A 26,318-nucleotide genomic window follows, 5' to 3' on the forward strand; every position below is an offset into this window, starting at 1 on the left:
TAAGCACAAAGTAACGCATAAAAGTCTCCGCTCGACTAAATCAGTTGGCAGAGAAACTGTGAAAATAAAAGCTCATATTACATTTACAGGTCTAGTTTGCGCGAATGGCGCAAATTGAGCTGTGCCACGGCGAACGCGTGAGTTGAAAAATTTTAACTTTGGCAGAAAAACATGCTGCGTTAACCAATCAGGAGCTTGCTCTAGTAGTGACGTGATTACTGGAAGCGAACGGAGTCGCAGAAGCCCCTCCCATGATGCAAATTTACGCGTGAATGTCTCAAAGACTAGAATTTCACGCACTGCCTTTTACGCGCGAATGAAGCGAGTAAACTCAAAATGTTCAAGCGGCAAACTAGACGCGGTAGACGCGAATTTGACGCCTCAAGCGCGGCTGGTGTAAAGCCAGGGTAAGACTGTGCGTAATGTTACGCAAGCACTTCCGGATGCGGCACATGCTCTTGAGCCGTTTCTCAATACCAAGTACGCCAAACTCGGACTTGTGTCCTTCGTAGTTCGAACTTGCAAGTTCAGACTCGGAAGAACGAACTCCTGACGCGAAATGCATTCTGGGAAACTTCGCTGTCATAAGTCCACACAAGTCTTCTCTGATGCATCCTCGATAAAATGGGCGGATCAAGAACACATCCGGGGATTTTATGTGAACTTGGGCTTGCTGCGAACTTTGAATTGGAACAGTACTTGGGCCGCAATTGATGACGTTTCACGAGTCCACAAGAACGCAAGTACAGACAAGAACGCATATTGAGAAACGGCTTTGGTTTACAATCATAGTGTCAGTTAGTCTTAACGGAGTGAAGTAAGATAAGGCAAGTTATTAATTTATTAGTAGAGCCCTATGATTTTCGCGATGCGGATAACGCAGACGGAATTACGGAATCCAAATGCGCGGAAGCATTTTCCGTTTGTGTAATGTTGGACGCGCAAACAGGGTTCGTCAAAGCCCGGAACACAGCAGACAAAATAGGTACAGTGTACTGTATTTTCTTTCAGCACACATCCGCAAAGCTTTAACCTGATATATTTACAGGACATTCACAAATTCAGGAAACACAGCAGATCCACCACTGCAGTGAATATACTGTATGATTGTGCGCTACCACAGCAACGTGACGCTCTTGACATCCATTTATCCGCGTTTATAGCTCGTATATGTATAACACACGCGTGATCATTGAAATAAGTTTTCTTTCTTGTTTAAGTGAACATAAACAGCTGGATGTTACTCAGTATACTGAAACTGTCTGTCTTGGGTCTTAAAGTGACAGTAGCCTGCTGATTGAATATTGGAGAAAATGTTCTACAATAGATTGGATACATTTATTGAGAAACATGAGTTAATGAAGGGCAATACGGATTTAGATCCAAAAGATCGACAACCATGGCTATTATTGATGCTGTGGAAGAAATCACTAGTGCTGTTGACAATAAAAAATATGCTGTGGGAATCTTTATAGACCTAAGGAAAGCATTCGATACCATCAATCATTCTATTCTTGCTCAAAAAGCAGAAAAATATGGTATTCGGGGAATAGCGGGGAACTGGATTAAAAGTTATTTAAATTAGAGACAACAATTTGTTAAAATGGGGGACGATGAATCAGAATGTATGAGCATTGTTTGTGGGCTGCCTCAAGGGTCTATATTGGCTCCCTTGCTATTTAATTTATATATTAACGACATATTTAAAGTATCAGATCTATTAAAAATGGTGCTATTTGCTGATGATACCAACTTATTCTATTCTAATGATAATTATAATAAACTTATAAAGGATGTAAATCAGGAATTAGCTAAGCTTAAAACATGGCTGGACTGGAATAAATTGTCACTCAATTTAGATAAAACAAAGATGATTATGTTTGGCCAATACAAGGAAAATCCTGAATTACTGATAAGCATAACTGGTATTAGAATAGAAAAAGTAACAGAAATAAAATTTTTGGGAATCACGATAGATAGTAAATTGAGCTGGAAATCACACATTGGACACATACAAAGAAAAATATCAAAAAATATTGCAATTATAAATAAAGTAAAGTATTATTTAAATTATAAGGCGCTATATATATTGTATTCCAGTCTTATTTTGTCATATTTAACTTATGGAATTGAGGTTTGGGGAATTAATTATAAGAGTTCCCTACATTCCCTGGTAATACTCCAGAAACGTGCAGTCAGAGTTATTCATAAGGCAGGTTATCAAGAACATACAAATATTTTGTTTTTACAAAGTAACATGCTTAAATTTATGGACTTAATTGATTTTTATATTGTTCAATTAGGATATAAAGCAAATCGGGTTCTTTTACCAGCAAATATTCAAAAATTATTCACAGAAAGGGATAGCTGTTACAATCTGAGAGGTTATGCCCATTTTAAAGTACCTTCTTTTAGAACGACAAGGAAAAGTATGTGTGTGTCTGTGTGTGGTTCCAGACTCTGGAATACCCTGAGCTCCCACCTTAAGCAGTGCCCATCCATTCATCAATTTAAAGCAAAGTATAAACAAATAATATTGTCTAAGTATAGGACGGAAGAATGGTCTTAGGGTGGAAGTGGAATACGTTATAGAGCTAGATTAGTGACTATTTGTTACAGGCAATGTTTTCTTTCTCTAGCTTTTTTGTACTTATTGAAGAGTTTTTTTTCTTTTCTTTCATGTCTTAATAGAAGTATTGTGAGCAATTATTGTTGATTGTACAGTCACTGGAACAGGATAGCATAAACATGTGACGACTGTCTTATTGGTTAATAAATGTAATTGTGGCTTAATGGTATAAAAGGGGGTAGGTGTTAATAAGCTTAAGCTTCTACCTACCCCTTTTGAGCATCATTTCTATTTTTTCTTTATTTCTCTCTTTTTTTGTTTTTCTTTTTTTTACTTGTATTGTAATGAAATTTGTTATTTTGTTGATTTTATGTATTAGATGCTCAAATAAAACTAAATGATGATGATGATGATTTCTTGTGTTTCAGAAATGTGTTGATTTCATAACAAATATATTTACATTTAATACATATGCCTGAACATTAAAACAAGATTTTAGTATTTGTATTTGTCATGTTCTGAATAAAAAGTACTTTTTACAATTTTCATTCAGGAGCAAAAATCTGCCTTTAAATTTGACAGGAATAAAGATTTGTTATTTATCATGATAATTATCGATAATGACTGATATGGAAAACATTTTCTTAATAATTTTTTTGGCCATATCGCCCAGCCCTCGCCACATATATAAATATAGGAATACAGGAACCTTCATAGTTGACTGTTATTTAACATCAGATCCTGCTAACAGAATTGCAACTATATATTAATACAGCAAAATGCATGTGGGTGACCCCAATATCATGTGCCCATAGCCTAATTAAAGTGTTTGCAATATTTATATTTATGCATTTGGCAGATGCTTTTATCCAAAGCAACTTACAGTGCATTCAAGTAATACATTTTATCATTATACGTGTTCTCTGGAATCGTTTAACAAGAACACAAACAATATTTTACACCAGTGTTTTGATATCATTTGAATGTGAATATGCAGCCCATATGTTTCCCAAAACACAAGCCAGAAGCTATCTACTGGTCCAGCTGATGGTGTCTCTGGATGCTTCTCATTATGAATCTATCAGCTGGATTTCCTCCAGCAAGCCTGTCACACTATGCTGCGATAAAACTAAGGCAAGATCTTTTCTCCCTGCCTTGTCCCTTCTAGCTTTGCGCATCTTAAAAATAGCATAGATGTAAAGCCATGCTAGAACAATGGGGGGGCCGTGCACGGATGACAGCTGTCTGTCCTGTTAGGGCACGGACACCTCCGCGGTGCTCCGACAGGCTCCCGGCAGACGAAATCGTAACTCCTGTCAGAATCCAGGGCTCCGCTGTAGAAATTACAGCAGCCCTGTGCTGCGGCTTTTTAGTGTCAACAACCGTAGGAGACGGGGCGTGGCCATTTAAACTGATCAATCAAATAATCAAAAGCTGTTTATGATAATTATGCTGCCGCTGGGTTTATGTGAAACAGGCCAATCTCATTAGCTTATTTACTGCCTTTCACCAGGCAGGCAAAGATAGCGATAATTAGACTCAAGCGCGTTTTTTTCTGTGCGTCTGTTTTTTTTAATATTTATAACAGATGGATTCAATAACTACAGTAAATATTGGTCCAAACAGATAGCATAATGCATTGCTTTCAAACATTGGCCCTTTTTAAACAAGTATCTGCTGACGAAATTGTTCACAAAATCATTCGGACATAAATAACAATTTACGGTTAAAATTAAGAGATGCTGACACCCGTGCTTATCAGGCTCTTGAAGGAAGCACTCCATATTTGGCACCGACACTCGGGCATACACTGAGGGTGTGAGGGGAGTACACTATGCCCACAGCTTAAAGAGGGGGCGGGTAACTGGTAGACACCAGTGCTTATTAACGCCACTGTGGATGAGGCGCTCTCATTCCCCAAGATTCTGGGAGCTGGATGTTGACTGCAACCAGACCAAGGATTGCAAAAACTCCATTTGCATGTAAATAACTAGAGTCCTGAGCCAGCCGATAATAGGCTTTAAGGAAGGACTGGCAACCCATTTATCCACCTACTCACAGTGACTATACAATCAGACTTGTGCACCACACCACCATACTGCGCTAATCTGTACTTCCTGTACACAGCGCTGTTAACGCTCACTCAAGAGCAGGGGAACGATAACTAGCACAAAAGCACGCCCGCAAGCTTGGATAACATTGAATGCGGTGCCACTGGAAATGACACTAGGACAAGCTGAGAGCTCATGAGCACAAATGCTTCAATGCCACAATTACAAAAATGCCTGCCAAAAGCAAAGGGAGGCTTAGCCTATGTATATTTACAAACAACATAAAATCTAAATAGTATCTGATTTCTTTCACAAAGTAGATTCCTGTTTTTAAGGTGCACGATGATTAATTATTGTTTGGAAACTATTTGCTTTTGCAATTTTCAAAATATTTCAAGGATGCACCTAAATGCTCTTCTTATGTGACATCACCAAGATATTTCTAAGAGCTGTACTGTCCTAAATGGTTAACTAATACACAAAGGATTGTTGTCCATTAACTTGTGTGTCTGAGATTTTGGTTTCGGTTTTAAAGGCGGAGTCCACGATGTTTGAAAAACGCTTTGGAAAAGGCCATTTACTTCAAGTCTTTGTGCTGAGCTGGGCTAGCGGTGGGTGCGTCAGACAGAGTTATGGGACGCACGGAGATGAAAAGGGTATGTATGCACTTATCCAACTCTTGGGGATATGGTGAATAAGCTAAAATCCCCAAAAGTCAGTGTGTTCCTTAGACAAACAAGTTTTTTTTAAAAACATATCTATTATCTTTGAAACATGTCTATGTTCTTTATGCTCTATGTTGAGTATGGTTTAACTAATAATAAACATAGATTTGCATAAAGCATCTATGTTTGTCCACATTCGTGTTGTCCATTTGAAAGTGTTGAATTAAGGTAAATTTGAAAAGATAAAAATGTGTGATTAATTTGCGATTTAATAGCAAGATAACTCATAAAAATCATGCGATTAATCTAGATTAAATATTTTAATCAATTGAGAGCCCTAGTAACAACAAAAATAGGAGTAAAGCTTTCATTAGTGTTGTGTCAAGACCACTTTTTAAAGGTCTTGGTCTCGTCTTGGAATCGACCTTATTTTTACTCGGTCTCGTCTCTGTCTCAGACAAAGAGGACTCTGAATTTTATATCAAGACCGGTCAAGACCACAGCTGATGGCACACTGCAAAAAAATGATTTTCAAGAAAAAAAATCTTAGTTTTTTTGTCTTGTTTTCAGTAAAAATATCTAAAAATTCTTAAATTAAGATGCTTTTTCTTGATGAACAAAACGACCCAAAAAAATAAGTCTAGTTTTTAGAGGAAAAATATCAAATTTAAGTGATTTTGTGCATAATGGGGTAAGCACATTTTTCTTGAATTTAGTGTTTAAGAAAATGGTTCAAGATTTTTTTTCTTACCCCATTGGCAGATTTTTTGCTTGTTTTATGCACAAAATCACTTAAATTTGATATTGTTGGTCTAAAAACTAAACTTATCTTCTTGGGTAGTTTTGCTCATCAAGAAAAAACATCTTAATTTAAGAATTTTTAGATTTTTTTCTGAAAACAAGACAAAATTAAAACTGCAAGCAGTGATGGAAGGGCCCTCGCACACCTGACACCGCCACGCCGTGGCATGAGAAGAATTAAAGGGAACAGTAGTAAATAGGCATTTAAGCATGTAAACATAGGTGAACCATTTAAAAGTGTAGTATAATGTGCCACATTTCCTGTTGCTAATTACAAATGACAGCGAGGTAGCATCGTGTAAGATAGCATTAGAGAGAGAGAGTGAGTGAGCGAGTGTGTGTGTGTGTGTGTGTGTGTGTGTGTGTGTGTGTGTGTGTGTGTGTGTATGAGTGACTACATGTAAATATTGGCACGTAGATGTGTTCTGTCCAGGACTCTTATCAATCATGTGAAGTTTGGGACAAATCTGACATTGCATTATCATTGTAAACATGTTACTTCCTGCTACCAGCTGGTGGCGCTATGACCGTAACTGACTATTGGCATCATAAGTGACTATCAGTGATGGGAGTAACGCGTTACTGTAACTCCACTATTTTTTTTAATCAAGTAACGCAATTACAATTACTGAAATTTAAATGAGTTCGTTACGCGCGTTACTCTATTTTGTAAAAAATAGACAAGACATATCTGACGTCGCAGGACTGTAGTTGGCGGCGCAATGATTCATTACACTTCATCATAGCTGACAGTGCATATAGAATGAACATGAAAAATCTAAACGGGACAACATACCTTTGTTTAAAAATTGTGCGCAAGTCATAATCCATCCGGTCTCATGTTTGTAAATTATCTTCACCAAGCAATCGCAGTATAACATCAACTTGCATTTGTAGTCCACAAAGGTAATAAATCTAAGAAATGATCATATATTCTTAGATGTTTACATCGGCTTCATGGAAGAGAACGATCCGCGATTGTTGTTTCCACTAAAATATTCACACTGCGGTGTACACCCGTGTTAAAACTCCATAGTATGTGTGAGCTCGCTTTTAGTTTTAGTTTCAGTCTCTCCGTATCCGAACAAAAAATCCACTCGCTCTGTGTCCATCTGACAAAACAATCCACTCGCTCTGTGTCCGTCCGACAAAACAATCCACGTAGCCTACTCCGTTTTCTGAGTAAATATCTTCCTTTAATCCTGTGTATCATTTAAATCCAACAGAAAACAAACAATATATGACCAAAGAGCGCAGTCCCTGTGGCAAGCTTCACAAGCTGTGTTCCAATTCAAGTGCTGCACCCTACTAAGCATGCAATAAAAGGTGAGCACTTGCCCATTCAAGGCGCTCAGAAGTTCGCGAAGAGAACTGAAATGAGACGGTCTAACCTTCGGAGGACCCATAATTTGCCTCATCTGCTGCACATGCATCGTGCCTGTCAGCAGGACACAGCGGAGACGTTTCTAACTTATTAAAATAAATATGAAATCAGAAAAATTATAATTTATTTTAGAAAATTTGACATGTTGACACAATTGTCTCCAAATTTTTGAAGAGACACTACACAATTTTAACACATTTTATATTTTTGTAAACATGCAGAATATTTGTCTAAATGGTATAAATTATATACATAAATAAACTAAGTTTAAATATTAAGATAATTTCTAACAAAAATATTCAAAGGTTGAATCTAAAGCAAAATAGGCTCCTACAGTATGTGATATATTAGAGTCTTACGTGTAAAATAGCCCATCCATATCATTTTACTGTTTGACTGTTCAGTACTGTTCATATTTACATTTAAAAAGCAGACATAAAAGTAACTTAAAAGTTACTTTTCTAAGTAACTAATTACTTTTGATATACAGTAACCGGTAGAGTAATTCAGTTACTTTTAAAAGAAGTAATTAGTAACTGTAACTAATTACAAATTTTTTAGTAACTTGCCCAACACTGGTGACTATTGACATGTAGATGTGTTCAGTCCAGGACTCTTATTAATCATGTGAAGTTTGGGACAGATCAGACATTGGATAATCATTGTAAACATGTCACTTCCTGTTGCCAGCTGGTGGCGCTATAACCATAAGTGACTATTGACATGTAGATGTGTTCAGTCCAGGACTCTTATTAATCATGTGAAGTTTGGGACAGATCAGACATTGGATAATCATTGTAAACATGTCACTTCCTGTTGCCAGCTGGTGGCGCTATAATCATAAGTGACTATTGACATGTAGATGTGTTCACTCCAGGACTCTTATTAATCATGTGAAGTTTGGGACAGATCAGACATTGGATAATCATTGTAAACATGTCACTTCCTGTTGCCAGCTGGTGGCGCTATAACCATAAGTGACTATTGACATGTAGATGTGTTCAGTCCAGGACTCTTATTAATCATGTGAAGTTTGGGACAGATCAGACATTGGATAATCATTGTAAACATGTCACTTCCTGTTGCCAGCTGGTGGCGCTATAACCATAAGTGACTATTGACATGTAGATGTGTTCACTCCAGGACTCTTATTAATCATGTGAAGTTTGGGACAGATCAGACATTGGATAATCATTGTAAACATGTCACTTCCTGTTGCCAGCTGGTGGCGCTTTAACCATAAGTGACTATTGACATGTAGATGTGTTCAGTCCAGGACTCTTATTAATCATGTGAAGTTTGGGACAGATCAGACATTGGATAATCATTGTAAACATGTCATTTCCTGTTGCCAGCTGGTGGCGCTATAACCATAAGTGACTAATGACATGTAGATGTGTTCAGGTCATGACTCTTAGCAATCATGTGAAGTTTGGGACAGATCGGACACTGTATGCCTGAGTTCTAGCAACCTGTTTCATAGCGAAACATCAAACTTTGGCTGGCCGAAATAGACACAAATTTTAATATAGAATCAAATCCTTCGCAATTTAGCATCACAAAGGCCTTAAGATGACACTCGCCAAATATGATGATGATCCGACGAAAACTGTAGGAGGAGTTAGTTAAAGTATGACTGCTGGAAATGAGAAAAACTGAGCCAAAATCTGAGAAATAATTCAAAATAGCTGACTTCCTGTTTGGTGTAGGGCGTTGCTCCAAGAGACTTTTTTGTAGGGCTTGTAATAATACATGAGCATACCAAAATTCGTACATGTAAGTTAAACACAGTCCAAGGGCTGATTCATTCAATATTTGAAAGTGGCGCTAAAACATGTTCCTTCAGGTTGCCAGCTGGTGGCGCTATGGCTATAAATGAAAATTGTTATTTAGATGTGTTCAGGTCAGGACTCTTAGCAATCATGTGAAATTTGGGACAGATCGGACATTGTATGCATGAGTTCCAGCAACTTCCTGTTTCATTGGAAAACATCAAACTTTGTTGTGCCAGAACCGACACAAATTTTTACGTAGAGTCAAATCCTTCGCAATTTAGCATCACAAAGGCCTTAAGATGACACTCACCAAATATGAAGATGATCCGACGAAAACTGTAGGAGGAGTTAGTTAAAGTATGACGCCTGGAAATGACAAAAACTGCGCCCAAATCACAAAAATAACTCAGAATAGCTGACTTCCTGTTTGGTTTACGGCTTCGCTCTAAGAGACTTTTTTGTAGGTCTTGTCATGCTACAGACGCGTACCGAATTTCGTAATTGTACGTCAAACAAAGTCCGATGGCTGCTTCGTTTAAAATTTTTAGGTGTCGATATAGAGCAATTTTCTCACGCCTAATTATAAATCATACACAACATGTAAATTTTCATCACTCTTGACATCTTTGCAAAATTTCATGAGTTTTCTAGTATGTTTAGGCCCTCTAAAGTCCCGCTGAAGTCGGAGAAAAAGAAAAAAAATAATAATAATAACTCCTTGAAGAACAATAGGGTCCTCACACCCCGGTGTGCTCGGGCCCTAAATATTAAGAACATTTTTTCTTGAAAATAATTTTTTGCATTTTTTATCATTAATTTTATGCAGTTTATTCAGGTTTGGAATATGATGTTGGCATTGTTTAAGCATTGTTTAAGTTTCTAATTTTATTACTAAAGACACCTGCATTGTGTTAAGTGGATGGCAAGCCATGGAAAGACAGTTCAGAATAAATGGTTAAGTTGATTTCAGCTCTTTAGTGTTTGTTCACTTTTATTTTAAATTCCCACATATCTGCAATGCCTTTAATTATTTTATCAACTTCTCTGATGGGGCACACACACACACGCACGCACACACACGCACGCACATGCACACACATGCACACACACAGACAAGAAGTGCCTAATCATATGCATATTCATAAGTGTTTTAATGCAGTGACTTGCAATGGTCTTGGTCTTGACTTGGTCTCGGCCTGTCTTGGTCTTGGTCTTGACTCGGTCTTGACCATTTAAAGTCTTGGTCTTGTCTCGGTCTCGACCTGTCTTGGTCTTGGTCATGACATGGTCTCAGTTTAGGTGGTCTTGACTGCAACACTAGCTTTCATGTCACTTCATACTGTAAAAGTATTGTTCATTGTGAGTTTATATTAATGTTGGGTTATCTAATATGTATGAACAAACAGTATGCAATGTTTCTGTAAAGAGATCATTTTCAATGTACTGTAGTAAAAATGATGTCACACATGATGAACATTTTGTTCTCGTCTCTCTCTCTCTCTCTCTCTCTCTCTCTCTCTCTCTCTCTCTCTCTCTCTCTCTCTCTCTCTCTCTCTCTCTCTCATTAATTATCCGTTCCTTCTCTTTGTTCTTAGTGTGCACATGACTTCATTAAAATCTAATAAGTTATGATGACTCATCTTCTGATACCCCCAAATCTTATAATCTTCACTAAACTCCTAATGAGACTATGAGGCTTTGATAACAGAATATACCTGTATGAAAACTAACAATAGAAAAACAGAGCAGGTGTGAAACATAAACTCTTCACATACTCCCCCTTCAAAAAGAAATGTCTCTTTTTGAATACCTGTTCTCATATAGTCTTATCACATGCATTAAATCCAAAAGCAAAGAGAAATGTCAGGTTACAGCGTTAAAGTCAAGTCAAGCATTTTGACCTTTCCAAACCCAGCCAGAATACAAATTGCATGATATATTATTAGGAGACTATACAACTATACAACTGTCCACGTAGAAGGCCAAGTTTCAATTCTAGCTTTTAGTTTAAAGTCTTTTCCCAGTCCTGTTCACCTTAATACTCCCCGTCATCTCTTTCCTATGCAATAAAGCCAAAAATGCCTAAAAAAATACAACAAACCGAACACAAAACTACAGATTTGTAAAATCATGCATTCAAATTACAACATCCTCGTTGCATGTGTTGAAAGACACTTTGAGCTATGATGTGCATCAACTGATATTAATTATATTAATTACACCCTGTCCTTGCCAACTCAATTTTTTACGATTACGAGACCTCAACGCTGCTCCTGTGCGGTCTCTGCGGATGATTAGTTTCTTTTATGAAGTCCATTAACAACTCGGTCACGACTGTATGTACTCACTGACGTGCATTATCACCAGGTGTATATGTCTCACATTCAGGTGGAGAAGTTAAAATCTTCCTCTCGTTTTTCTTCTCTCTTAAACCAGACAAAGATCCAGAGCTCATCAATAATGAAAGTGAACTGGAATCATGTAAAATTCTGTAAGAAGCCCATCTCCCTTTGTACTTTAACACTATGACAGTCATTAATATTTGATGTATATCGTTGCATTGCGCTGTGTGAACATCTGTGTGTGTTTCGCACTCTCTTTCTCTCTCTCCAGCTTTCTTCTCAAGGGGTTTACACTACACACTGTCACTGGGGCAGTACCCCTTAAAAAGTTCCTAATATATATAATTTGGTGTTAGTATGTATATTTAAGATATTAATATATGACTCCTTTAGGTACAAAGGTGTACTTTTTAAAAGGGTACCGCCTCAGTGACAACTAGAGACTATTTTTTGATAATGCACTTTGATAATGATACAGCAAATGTTACAGCCAATCATAAACAGCCTGAGTGCTCATTTAATATTTTTGCGCTTTGTACAATTGCTAAAAACTGTCAAGTTTTCTTTATGTATAAGTGAATCAATGCCAAACACTGATGCAAGCACTATTTGCTACCCAGTCTCATTTAGATGCGTATAAATAGCACGAAGTGTGAAAATCGTGCAATACATATGCCAAATTTCACTTTGGCGTGCATATGATACAGCAGTCCTTCCCATTCACTTAAACGGCGAATCTTTTGTCGTTTTATTAATTGTTTTCTAAAAAAAATTCTGTTTTTTAAACCATTTTTACTTGGGTTTAGGGTTAGATTTGAGATTTGGGGAGGTTATTTAATATACAGGTTTCTCCATGTTTTCGTCTATATCTAAGCCATGGTCACTTGGAGTTGGGGTTAGAATTGGGGTTTGGGTTAGGATTTCATTTTTATATAACAAAAAGTTGTTCTAACCCTAATCCCAAGCGACAATGGTAAAAAATAGCAAAAAAACTATGGAAAACAAAAAATAAAACAACAAATAAAGGTGCGCTGTTTAAGTGAATGGGAAGGACTGGCTAATCATATGCAGTATGCACGCCAAAGTGGAATTTGGCGTATGCATTGCACAATTTTCACACTTCGTGCTATTTATACACAACTCCGTGAGACTGGGTTGCTATTGTTTATGTTTGTTTGTATGTTTCAGGCTACCCAGTCTCATGTAGATGTGTATAAATAGCACGAAGTGTGAAAATCGGTAAATACATATGATACGCCAGTCCTCCCCATTCACTTAAACAGCGCATCTTTTTTGTCGTTTTATTTATTGGTTTCTTAATTTTTTTTCTGTTTTTTAAACCATTTTCGCTTGGGTATAGTGTTAAGGAGGTTATTTAATATACAGGTTTCTCCATGCTTTTGTCTGTTTTTAAGCCATGGTCACTTGGAGTTGGGGTTAGAATTGGGGTTTGGGTTAGGAAGGATGTCATTTTTATGTAACAAAAAGTTGTTCTAACCATAAACCCAAGCGACAATGATAAAAAATAGCAAAAAAATTGAGAAACCAATAAATAAAACGACAAAAAAGTATGCAGAGTTTAAATGAATGAGGAGGACTGGCGTATCATATGTTTTATGTCCTTTCTTTGTACAAATTAGGGATGCACCGAATATTCGGCCACCGAAAATATTTGGCCGAAAATGGCCCAAAGGAGCATTTTCGGTTTTCGCCCGAAAGACTTTTATCACCGAAACAATACGGCCAAAATTTTGTGATGACGCAAACAGAAACCACAACCTGCATGTGCTTGTCTAAGCGGTTGAATGTCACAGTATGTCCTTCAAAGATCAGAACTCTTAATGTGTAAACTTTAGAGAGAGTTGCGCTAATGTTTCTCATACTGTAGTCCATTAACATATATTTTGCGAATAAAGTAATGAAAAACAACGTAACGTTTTTATGTGGAGTGACTTTTTATGCTGCGCTGTTTGGGATTCGCCCTCGGTTTCTGTGTGCACATGTGTTTAAGTGCCCTTTATACAGGGCCGGCGTACAAAGTTTTTTTTTACTTTAATATATATCAAGAATAATTAAAATAAATTAAACATTGAATGTTTCATGACTTGTAATGTAATAAAATGTTATGGTAAAAGCGGCTTTTTTAAAGCTAGGATGCGGTGTGCGCTGCGCTATGAAACCCATTCATTTCAATGGCTTGCGGCGCGCGAGGGCGGTTTGTTGTTGTGTCGAGCAAAGCGCGAGCGCAGCGGAGCTCAGCTTGCGCTTACGCCGCGGTCAAAGTTCAATAGTTTTGCGCATAGTTTGTGGTCTTTTGCACTTTATACGGGAAATGAGCTGACAGTCTGTAGTTGTATGAGTGTGTGCTTGCTGTATTTGTTGTTTTAATGTCTTGTTTTTGCAAGTTACTGTTGCTATTGCGTGCCCCCCGTTGGAAGCCGAGTGCCCCCCTGTTAGTTATGGTCTAGAGACGCGTTTTCAAAACAAGCGAACATAAAATCTTTCTGTTATTGACAGGGCACATATAAACAAAATTATCTCCACAGTATTCTTTTTCTAATAGAAACATTTGTTTATAGATTACAGTCAGAAACAAGTCTGTGCTTATTTGGTCTTAAAGAGACATTAACCTCAATTAACCTATTAAGTCTGTGTCATTAATGTTAATCAAAAAACCCAAGACAAAGAGAAATCACTTCTGTAGCTCTAAAAAAGTAATTATGTTTATTTTTTACAATAAAGACAGTGTTATGATTCATTTAATTTGATTTCTGTACCTAATGCTAATTTCAGACCTTATTAATGTGCAACTTTGTTCTTTTTTTATAAATGTTTGCAATTTCTTTATTTGTTATTAGATTTTTCCCACTCCCTTTTTGCTGATCCAAAAAATAATCCGTGCCTCAAAAACTGTAATGTGATCCGAGTTTTGTGATCCGTCACACACCCCTAGTAAAGTTAGTACACAGTGATAGCAATAAATGTAATTGTACTAATAATTGCCATAATAATTTCTTTCTGTGTTTCAGTTTGGTTTCCTCTTTTTCGGTTTTCGGTTTCTGAAAAAAAAATTCATTTCGGTGCATCCCTAGTACAAATGTAAAATTTTTAACCTTATAAATATGCGAATACGAACATTAACCCATATATTACAACTGTACAGTCCAAAAATGTAGAAATAATACCAAAGACACGGTCACATTACACTTTTCGTTCCATTGACTTACATTTATACGCATGTGAATGCATCAGACCGAAAACACGAGCTCATGCGAAGATATTTCACATTTCGCTGCGTACCAAAGTTAAAGTCTGATGAACTCTCACCTTTGTATTCATATCACGTGGAGACATGTGACCAGTAGAAAACCAATACGTCACTGCGTTATCTTTTTCTCTACTGAAAAGCAAAGATGCACGAAGCGCTGCCCGCTCATATTCACAAAAAGGTCCCAAAAATATTTGCATGCTCAAAGTCTAGTGTGACTTCCCCTTAAAGTCGCCATGAAACGGAAGTATTGATTGCCTAATTTTCCCCGTGGTGACTTATATCCGAGTCAAACTGGCTTCTGAAATGAAATAAGGCAAGGCTGGATTTGAATTTGTCCATCGAGATCTGATTGGATTGTTTGAAGTTGGGTCATGTTGCTAATTGCTAATCGCTGCGATCTTCTCCCGGACCCCGCCCCCCTGCCATAAAGTAAAGAGAGACTCAGTTTCATGTCGACTTTAAGAATAATCACAAACCCAGAGTAATAAGACTTTCCAGAATAATCCTATATTCATTTCAATATCAAAACCCCATTTGTTCACTCTCATCACTAAAAAACACAGGTGAAGAACAATATGGTACTGATGTGAATGGCCTCTGCTCCTGACTCGGGCTTGAAAAATTAAGGCTTACTCTAGAAATGAAAGCAGCAATAGTCGTTCCCCTGAGGAGAGCTCCTCTTGACACTGCGGTTTTGACCGCGGTAAAGCAATATCTGCTTTTGGTGATAGAGTGCTTGCAAAGTGCTGTTCATTTCTCCACTCAGTCTGGTCTGAGAGTTACCACAAATGATTAAATCAAAAGTTTGACTGATAAAATAAGGCAAAAGTCCTGCACATTTCAGCAAAACTGGGAGCACACATGGGAGCAAAATGTTCAAGCAAAATCACTCAAGCTTTGGGACAAATTGAACAAGAAAGATTGTCCAACCGCTGAAAGATTTTCATCTGCAAATTGTTGCGTTTCTTGCACAGAAGACAGCTCCACCTGTCACTCACCCACTAAGGACGACAATGAAGTCCATGACGTTCCAGCCGTTCCTCAGGTACGAGCCTTTGTGGAATACAAATCCCAAGGCAATGATTTTTATTCCAGCCTCGAAGCAAAACATTCCTATGAAGTAGGGCTCTGTTTTTTCCTAGGAGAAAAATAACAGAACACATAAGAATAAGAAATGTGACAGACATTATTTAAAAACTGTGTTAAAAGGAACGCATGCGGTCTTAACAGCGAATTAAGTTGAATTTATAAGGGCCACAGTACAGATATTTTGTTAAAACAAGAATTTCTTAGAAATATGTCATAGATATAAAATACTGACATGCTTTCTATGGGAATAATTAGTCTTTGGAAAGGAAACTGAAGTCTGAATAAATTTGTCAAGAACAAAGTGTACAAAGGAAAGAACAGGAGAAACAGAGATGGGGAGAGAAGGTTGTGCTCCATTTAAAGTCCCTAGACTCGTCCAGAATGACTTTAGGTTTTCAGGTTACACAAATTGCTAAACATACATTCGTAAGAGGATGAGGAAACCAAAATGATTTTATCTATAATAAATGCTTTAGTTAGATTTTCTCTTTTCAGAGGAATAACTTAACAATGAGCAGTTTGTAGATGTGTCCTTACAAGTCTCTTTGACATGGGCGTCTTGTCCTCTCCGGGCAGATGTTGCTCCAAGGCCAGAACGATGCAGTTGGCAATGATGGTGGCCAGGATCATGTACTCAAACGGAGTTGAACAGAAAAGTTAAGAAATTGACACTTTTTATGCATATATGCAGAATTGTGCATTACAAAGTAACAGTGGCGGCTCGTGACTGCCCATTCGAGGGGTGCAAATTCAAAATAAGTGTTCGGAGTGTCGTGTGTGTTGCTAGTGTATTCAAAATATGTGTTTGTTGCGTCATGTGAACCATGTGCATCATGTGTTTTGTCAAAATAAGTGCCTGCTGCACACGCGTCAAAACCGTTTATGATAAAAGAGATGCTTACGTTCACAAAATACACTCAAGACACTCCCTTAACAGTAAACTCTGATTACGCATGAGATTATGCGAGTAACTGGCAAACGCGAGCATCTCTTTTATCATAAACCCTTTAGACGCGTAAGCAGCAGGCACTTATTTTGACAAAACACGTGATGCACATAGGATCGCTCGACGCGCACATATTTTGAAATTACGAACCACACACATGATGGGCTACATAGATGTTGTGACGAACTTCGCATCGAGCGCCCTCAAAAAAGAAGTCACCGGCCGCCACTGCAAAGTATACATTTTATCAGTGTGGAATCGAACCCATATTAAAAGTGTATGTGTATGTGAACGTCATTGTCCCAATAACTGAAAAAACGAAGCTACTTACTTCAAATTTACAAGCTGCTCTGGTACCTGTGATAGTACTGGTTTGCATGTACGCAGAAATACGTCAGATTTTGCAGCGTGGGCAGTGTGTGTGTGGATGAAAAACCGTGTAAGTAAATAATAGAGTACAAATCTGCTTAAGACAGAGAGATTTTAGTACAAACTGAACAGGCAAATAGGGGGCAGATCTCTTGGGAAGTCGCTCTCTTTCTCTCTCTTCATTTTAATTAAATTCAGCTCAGCTCAATAGACTTGGGTGAGCTCTAGTTAAAGAACTCTAGTGTCAACTCCTTGGCTTGAGCAATTATAATTCATAAAGATTACTTTTAATATTTTTGAAAGTTTAATAGTTTAGAAAGTCTGTGTAATGTTATTTCAGAAAAATGTCTCTAAACACATTATAAATGTTAAAAATGTATTGCTGTGGTTTCAGCACCAACACCGGACACGCCCCCCAGCATATGAGAGCAGAGAATCCTCACCAAATTTGGCTGGGTGGTTAATATCACATTTTTCTGTGGTGTCACAAACTGAGAACACATTTAATATCAAACTTTACACAGACTTTGAGTAAAAGTGACATAATTGTCAAGTATGGGAGAGCAGTATGCAGCTATCCCTGTGGCATCTGGGGAGCAATTAGAGGTAACGTTCCTTGCTCAAGGGTATCTCAGTCACTACCTGGTTATAAACCAAAAGGCCACAACTGCCCACATAACTTTTTAATCCAGCATACCTTTTAATAAACTTATACTAAATTTACCTGACTTTTAATTAAAAAAAAAGAAAGAACATGCCAAACAAGTACTATGTCAGGGCCACTGAAAAAATAATACAGGGTTTCCCGCAGCACTTTGCAGTTTGGGCGGCCCGCCTAAGCTGGGAAACCTTACCGCCTTAACTAAGTCATCAAAAAAAAAAAAAAAAATGTTGCTGCACAAAATGCCATCAAGTGCATCTCGGAGAATAGTGCGGAGCATAGTCACACCACGAGCGTGCACGTGCGCGCCATACGGCTAAAAAGGGGAGAACAAGGTTTTTCTGTCATAGTTTCTTTAAAATTACATTTTATTTGAGTGTTATTATTAAAAATATTTTCATTTTCATCATGATGCCCCTGGCCCCACCCAACCCTACCTCCACAAATTGTCTGCGGGATACCCTGTAATACAGTGGTTCTCAAACTTTTTCAGCGTGCTGCCCCTTTTGTGTACGGTGCATTCCTTCACAGCCTCCCCAAAGAAAATTTATGACAGTTCTAAAACTTCACATTTTAATTAAACAAAATATTAAATTATACAAAGTAGTGCTGCCTTGTTTTTTTTTAGGTTTAGAATTCATGATAAATTAATGTATTTTATAAAATGTCATAAAACTGGGGCCCCCCTGGCACCATCTCGTATCCCCCCCTGGGGGCCCTGGACCCCAGTTTGAAAACCACTGCTGTAATACATATGATATATCAATACTGATTCAAGGCTACTGATGTTGAGAAACAGATTTATAATTAAAGTAGGCCATACAATAACTATATAAAAAAGACTTTTAAAGACAGTAGTCAACCTAAAATATTAATTTGGCAGTCCCGTGATGCATAATAAACTGCTCTCTCACTCTACTGTCTCACTAAAAGATTAATTTGTAGTTATTTAATACCAAGATATATTGGCTTTTTTGACACAAGGTAGTGTTTGAGAGAAAGCAAAAGAGGGAGAAAGTGAGAGAATGGTATCCGTGGCAACAGGCTCTCTCCTCTTTGCCATAAGTCGATACTCAGAGTTAATAGGATTTATTTAGCTGATCAACCCAAACATCTATTAAATCTATGCACTACGTCTGTATACATTTCATTTATTTATTATACATACAATGCATAAATGATCAGATCAACTCTTTAAAGTAAAATGGGCGGTGCTGAATAATTATGATGATAAATGATCACGCAGTTTTTATGTTCAAAAACATCTAACGTCACTGTCACAAACTCTCTATAATATTCTTTTATTCGCATGTTTTACCGTAATATATTTTAAAATAGCTCTGCAAAAGATGTTGCGGTGAAACGTGATGCATTTCACATTATGCAACATAATTTGTTTTTCATTGAGTGAAAAAATGAATCGCATTTCATTGAAAGCCAGGCAGATAAGAGCCAGAGAAAGAGAGAGACAGAAATAGATACAGTGCAGCGATACACAGCACAGCAATTAACATTACAATGAAGCATACACAATCCCTTCCACTTCAATAAATGTGATGTATATTAAAGTGAAACAAAATCAGAAAGAAAAAATGCAGCATGGGAATTGATTGGATTGATAAAACTATACGCTCCACATCAGAATCAACTGTGGGAAACAAACATAACCAACACTGGCGGTTTTGAGAAGGCAGATGAAAGCTAAAGGTTAAGTTCACCTTCATGATCTTATTATTCGAATCTATCATTATTTTATATTACAGTCATAACCTTTATGAAATTAATGTTTTGCCATTTAAGGAAGGCTGCATTATTTACAACAAAAGTCGAAACGCATCTCTTAATAGCTTTATGGGTATTGATTAAAGGATTAGTTCATTTTCTTAAAAAAAATCCAGATAAGTTACTCACCACCATGTCATCCAAACTGTTGATGTCTTTCTTTGTTCAGTCGAGAAGAAATTATATATTTTTAGAAAAACATGATTTTTCTCATTTTAATGGACTTTAATGGACCCAAACACTTAACAGTTTGAATGCAGTTTAAAATTGCAGTTTCAAAGGACTCTAAACGATCCCAAACGAGGCATAAGGGTCTTATGCAAAACAATTGTGATTTTTGGCAAGAAAAATAAAAAATATGCACTTTTAACCCACAACTTCTCTTCTTCCTCCGACTGTGTGACAAGCCAGGTCGACCTCACGTTATTGCGCAATGACGTTGAAAGGTCACGTGTTACATATATGAAACGCATATGGACCATTTTAAACAATAAACTGACACAAAGACATTATTTGGTATCATTCAATATACAACAACAATTTCTCCACACTTGTAAACAATGCGGAGTAGTTTCGATACGTGATCCATGACCTCTTGACGTGATGACGTATTACGTGAGGTCGCGCTGGGGTATCACAGGACCGGAGGAAGACGAGAAGTTGTGGTTTAAAAAATGTTCTTGCCAAAAATGACAACCGTTTCGCTAGATAAGACCCTTATGCCTCGTTTTAGATCATTTAGAGTCCTTTGAAATTGCAACCTTAAACTGCATTAAAACTGCCAAGTGTTGGGGTCCATTAAAGTCCATCAAAATGAGAAAAATCCTGGAATGTTTTTGTCAAAAAACATAATTTCTTCTCGACTGAACAAAGAAAGACATCAACATTTTGGATGACATGGCGGTGAGTAAATCATCTGGATTTTTTTTTTTTTTTTAAGAAAATGGACTAATCCTTTAACATTAACTTTCTTAATACAACTTCCTGTTCCACATCAAACATCCAGGAAAAAAGAAATGTGCACATTTTGCAGTGTAAATAATACTACAGACTGCAAAAAGAGTAAGAGTTGTATGTTGTTGAACTATAAACGCATGCACTGTGTCCAAAATCGCCTACTTCCATACTACACAGTATGTACCCTAAATAAACAGTATGCAAAAACATCCAGATGGTTTATTGCTTCTGCCAAGATCGTAATATGCATTGGATGGACACTTTCTATACCATGATGGCCGGAAAAATAAAATAAAGAAAGACCAAGCATTTTTAAACTCTCATACCTCGGGGGGTTTCCCCAACCTGATTAAGATATAAATAAAGAGGTCCTTAACACCTCCCACCCATATCCTCTTTCTCTTTGTGTCTCTCTCTCCTTTTCTCTAGGGGGAGTCATAGTGCCAAGTGACAGGATCAATTATTGAGTAAGCATGAGCGCGGTGGGGTACTTCCTCTCTCCGCCACACAGTGGGGATCAGACGGGCTAGCAGCTGCAGATTTACCCCCGGCCGAGTGGCACAGCGGCCCGCTCGCATCATTAAGCCCCTGTCCCTCCAGCAGACTCCATCGATTCCTTACATCCACCTGTCCAACTGACCTACCGCAAAATCTGGCCCAGAAGCCAAATCAAGACATCATCAGTTTATGTGCAACATCCACTGCCCACCCTAACACACATGATCTACCCAGATGGAAAGTTACCCAATACAATAAATAACTACATGTCTGACCATCCTCCCGCTCCATCAGCCCGGGTTCAAATCATGCATTGAGCGGCACTTCAAACAAACCCCTGCTAAATTACAGCTCTCACATGCAGGTTGTCAATGCAGCGCCATGCAAGGCTTGTGAACATGCTGTTCTGCAAACCGGCGTGACCTTTGGTTATGCCACAGGCTTTTGCAGGTGTGAGTGTGTGTTAAAAATGTAAAGGGGTTTGTCTTTTTTACTAATTATCTATACATTATAGATTCCTTTAAAATCATCAACACATACAATTCAAAAGTAAATTTATCAAGTAAATGGAGTGGGTAACACCGTCAGGATATTTTCAAGAAAATAGGGGTTAAAATGGCTTAAAGGGAGCTGCTGAGTGAATCTTTACACATATACTGTATTAATAATTTAATTAAAAATCTATTATAAATGTACTGAAGATATAACACAAATTCAAGGCAAAGCCATATTAACAACTTAAAGGGACACTCCACTTTTTTTGAAAATAGGCTCATTTTCCAGCTCCCCTAAACATTTGATTTTTACCATTTTGGAATCCATTGAGCTGATCTTCGGGTCTGACGGTACCACTTTGAGCATAGCTTAGTAACTTCCATAGCAGGGGACTATTTTCGGGCACTGCGTAATATCATTGCGCCTGATGCAGCCATGTTACTGCAGCAAAGTCCTTGATTAATACGCCAGAATGAGAGTATAGTTCCTAGCCATATCTGCCTAGAAAATCACAACTTTTAATTTTTTTGTCGGTCTTAGTACACGATGTAACTACAGAACTACAGTCAAATTTCAAATAGGAAAAATATCGAAACTCTCTGTTTATTTCTTTAAATCGATGCTAAATGGTCTAATCAGATACAATGCATTGTGCTAAGCTATGTAAAAAAGTAAAGTGTCCCTTTAAGCTTCTCCAATCTATTTCATAAGCCAATGATACATCTTTTTGACTATAACAAAAAGATTGTGAGATAATATTAACTGTCCACAATTAGAAATTAAGGATTAAACCTTAATAATTAAGTGTCATGTGAGTAAATCTATTCAACCCTGTATCACGAAATCATATACCTATAGTCACGTACATTTTTTATCCTTTTTCGTGATACTGTCACGTATTTCCAGTCCTTCGAGAAAAACGCGTCATTTTTTGTGATTGCTGCAGGCAAAAATCCTTGATCTTGCGTTTTCTTAAAAAATGCGATGGAATATGTGGCATATTTATGCAATTTATGAGATGAAATTGCAGGAACTTGCAAAAATTGCGGGAACTTGCAAAAACTTTTTGCAGCTTTTCAATGTTCACGTCACATAATCACGTCACTTCATAACGTTCCCATGGCAACAGGGGACATGGCTGCGCTTGTGTGAAGTATTACTTCTTTTTTTACTATTACTATTATTTGTGTAACTTAAAGCATAAGCGTCCCGGCCGTCAGCTCGGGGCGGGACCTTTGCTTAGTCAAACTGAAGTGGTCTTATGAACAGAATGCCATGATATTCAGCTTTCTGGGACTCGTTAGGGGGGTACGTGAGCCCGCCTTAAACAAGATGCCGCGCGTCTGACTGTGAGCGCACTCTGGTGTTAAGCTCGCTTTCCGAGCGTCATAAACGAAACTCATTGTGGCGGGTAGCAAGCTCACTTGAGGTTGATATTACCCTTAATTTCATGCAACATTTTTCAACTTTCTGCTAAGATATATGCGATTTTTGCTACAAAAATGCGGGGATTATGAAATCATGCAAGCCCCGCATATTTTGCATACGGAAATCTGCAATTTATGCTGCGAAAGTGCGGCCTATTTGAAAAAATGAATGCGGACTTTGGCTGATTATGCGTTGAATCATGCGATCGCATAATCGCGTTTTTCTGGAGGGACTGATTTCACGCATTTCTGTTTACGTGTCATTGTCACGTATTGGTTACTCAACTGCTTTTTCCTATTTTCAAACCATTGTCGCTTCGGTTTAGGGTTAGATTTGCTGTTTGCTTTAGGATGTCACTTGTATTGGTTTATACTATTTTTTCGGATTTATTTTTTTATATTTTCTGATTTTTAAACCATTGTCGCCTGGCGTTAGGGTTAGAGTCGGGTTTGGGTAAGGATGTCATTTTAGTGACAATGGTAAGTGACAATGGTAAGAAAATAGGACAAAACAGTTGAGTAACCAATACGTGAAAATGACATGTAAACAGAAATGCGTGATAGGGTCACATAAAAACGCGGAAATACGTGACAGTGTCACGAAAAAGGATAAAACATGTACGTGAATATAGGTACATATTTTCGTGATACTGGGTTGATCTATTAGACAAAAGTTTATTACACTGTAAAAAATGCAGTATTTACAAAATTAAGTTAAACAATTTTAACTTGTTATTGTGATTTATGTCAATTTATCGCAGGTAAAAACTTAAAATAGTAGGTTGTATTGACAATTTTTTAAGTTCATGCTGCATTTTGTTTTACAGTGTATGTGCAAGAAACAACACTTGTGAACAAAACTAGCCACCGCCAACACTACCAGTAAATGCTGTTCTGTTCACTGTGTGGGAGACATAGATCTAAATCAGAACAAGATGTGGCTTTCTTAACTCAATTCTGTTTGATTGACAAGGATGGCACTGTCTTATGGTCAAAACTAATACTCTAAGTGACAGCTTCAGAATAACCTTGGTGAAACCATGGCAACATAAACAGCTCCCTAAACGTCTTTGTGTCATCAAGTCAACAGCATCTTTAAAAACACTCAAAAAGGATTTGTAAGTGACTGACATGGGAGCATGTTTGCCCTTGGGAAGGTCTTATAGCTCTCGTACCATCTAAGGCAACTTACTAATGAAAACAACAGCATAAGTGATTTTAAACTCACCTAGTCTGTAAATCTTTGTGTCGTGCAATAAGTGCTACTCACGTCCTGACAGAAGACGTGATGTACAATACAGATTTCAATACAAGAAGCGCATATTTAATATGTCTGTTTGTATTTTTTTTTAAAAATGGAAAGCATGAATTGAATTTTGATAATAATTTCACTCACATCTTTAAGCATCTTTTTTCATGCAATGCCTTTTTAGATTGGAGATCAGGAAAGGATACAAGTGATCTTGCATTAGCATCCCGACCAAACATGCATACTGTGATAGTATATTATCATTGTCTTGTCCCTATCAAGTGCACATTTACATGCATTTAGCAGACGCTTTTATCCAAAGTGACTTACAATGCATACATTTTTATTAGTATGTGTATGTGCCTTGGGTTTGAAGCCATGACATATTGTGTTTCCAACACAATGCTTTACCACTGACCTATAAAATAATTTAGTACGTACTGAATTAAATGATGTACCACGTTTTCTTCACCTGCTGTGACATCTTCACAATTATTTATTGATTAGCTCTTTTTTGGGCATCTAACATACTTCCTGACATAAAATCTGAACAACAATGAGTCTGTAATATACATTTAATTACACTGATCTTTTGTAGTACACTTGAATATCACTCCCATATGGACGTGGTTTTCTTTATTCCCTATAGGACAGATTGCAGTTGCATTTGTTCTGGGGCAATGCCAAATAATTACAGTACCATTAGCGAGTTATTCGTCTCTTCAGCTCCCTAAAGCTTTCTGCCTAAGAGTTAGAGATGTGTGACCATATGCCTCAAATCTGCCTGACACTGACACCTGCATTATGTCACAAGTGCCATTAGGAGCAATGGAGAGCTGAGTCCAGATAGATGCTGTAATTGAATTTAACACGAAGGCACACTGAGTCACGCTCTCGCGACTGAAAGAGGGAACGCACAAAAGCGTATCAATCAACATGGTAGGGCAGGTTTCCATGATATCACTGCCCTGAATTGTTCGCTGGGATGCTATACATACAGCTTGTCATATTTAGCACATTGGTCTCTAAAAACAAGCAAAAAAAAAAAAAACTTTGGTCATATGATGATTGCATGAGGCTGCTCTAATTAAATTCCCCTTCATTGCATTAGAAATAGCAGGAATGAGGATCAAAACAAGAAAGGGATTTCAGTAATGTGAAAACAGGGATAAACACACGCTGACACGTTTTCAAACGGCTCTCTTCGTTTGAATTGACGCCTCTGTATAAGGCTCAGATTGGTTCACACTTTACAGCCCTCGCCTGCATAGCGCGAGAAATTTCTGTTTTTAGCATGCATACTCATTTGGCATTTCAGCGAAAAAGGAAAGATGTTCGTTAATAGATTTTTCAGCAAGTCACTGCTCCGACATTACATTTTTGTGCACAAAGCAAATTTAAACATCTTAATAATTACATATATAAACAATCCTACAGACTTTAATCATTTTGGGTTTTTAAGTGTAAATTCAAGTGCAAATGTTTCTCATGGCTATGTAATGGGATTTTATTGAAAGGGAATGTTTCCATCTGCCTGACGATGATTTTCAAGCACCATTGTAAACTTGCTACACTACATATACACCAAATACATAACAATTTATACCATCCTCATTTAACTATACCACAGCATCAAGTTTGCACTTAAAAAAAAGAATGTCTGCTGTCAAAAAAATCCAACAGTTGTTCCTGTCTTGCACACACTGTCACTGATTCATCTTATCTGCCTCAAAGAAAAGCTCTCTGTGACACATTAAAGTATATAATCAATTGCACGCAGCCAAACTCCTCCTATGGGGAATGCATACACCTCCCTAAAAACCATTTACAGTGTACATGTACTTTTTTTCTCATTGTGTCCCTGTCCATGGTCCTGAAAGCATGTTGTTCCTTTACTTATGTTGTGTGACATTGCAGGATTTGGAAAGTTTAAAGCGAAAAGCACACAACCAACAACTTGCAACTTTGTTTGCTATGTAACAACTAA

At 37.5% G+C, this 26,318-nt stretch overlaps 1 protein-coding gene across 8 annotated transcripts in view; it reads right to left on the bottom strand.

Annotated features, from left to right (window-relative positions):
- cacna1ea (calcium channel, voltage-dependent, R type, alpha 1E subunit a) overlaps positions 1-26,318 on the bottom strand; it is a 185,371-nt gene that overhangs the window by 84,129 nt on the left and 74,924 nt on the right. For all 8 annotated transcript variants that reach the window (XM_073868041.1, XM_073868045.1, XM_073868048.1 and 5 more), the window contains 2 exons: positions 16,485-16,590; positions 15,857-15,996 (listed from right to left, as the gene is read on the bottom strand). In XM_073868041.1, coding sequence (XP_073724142.1) covers positions 15,857-15,996; positions 16,485-16,590 — 246 coding nt within the window. The remainder of the gene's footprint in view (positions 1-15,856; positions 15,997-16,484; positions 16,591-26,318) is intronic.

This window comes from Misgurnus anguillicaudatus, chromosome 5 (genome assembly GCF_027580225.2).
Source record: "Misgurnus anguillicaudatus chromosome 5, ASM2758022v2, whole genome shotgun sequence".
Taxonomy (NCBI): Eukaryota; Metazoa; Chordata; class Actinopteri; order Cypriniformes; family Cobitidae; genus Misgurnus; species Misgurnus anguillicaudatus.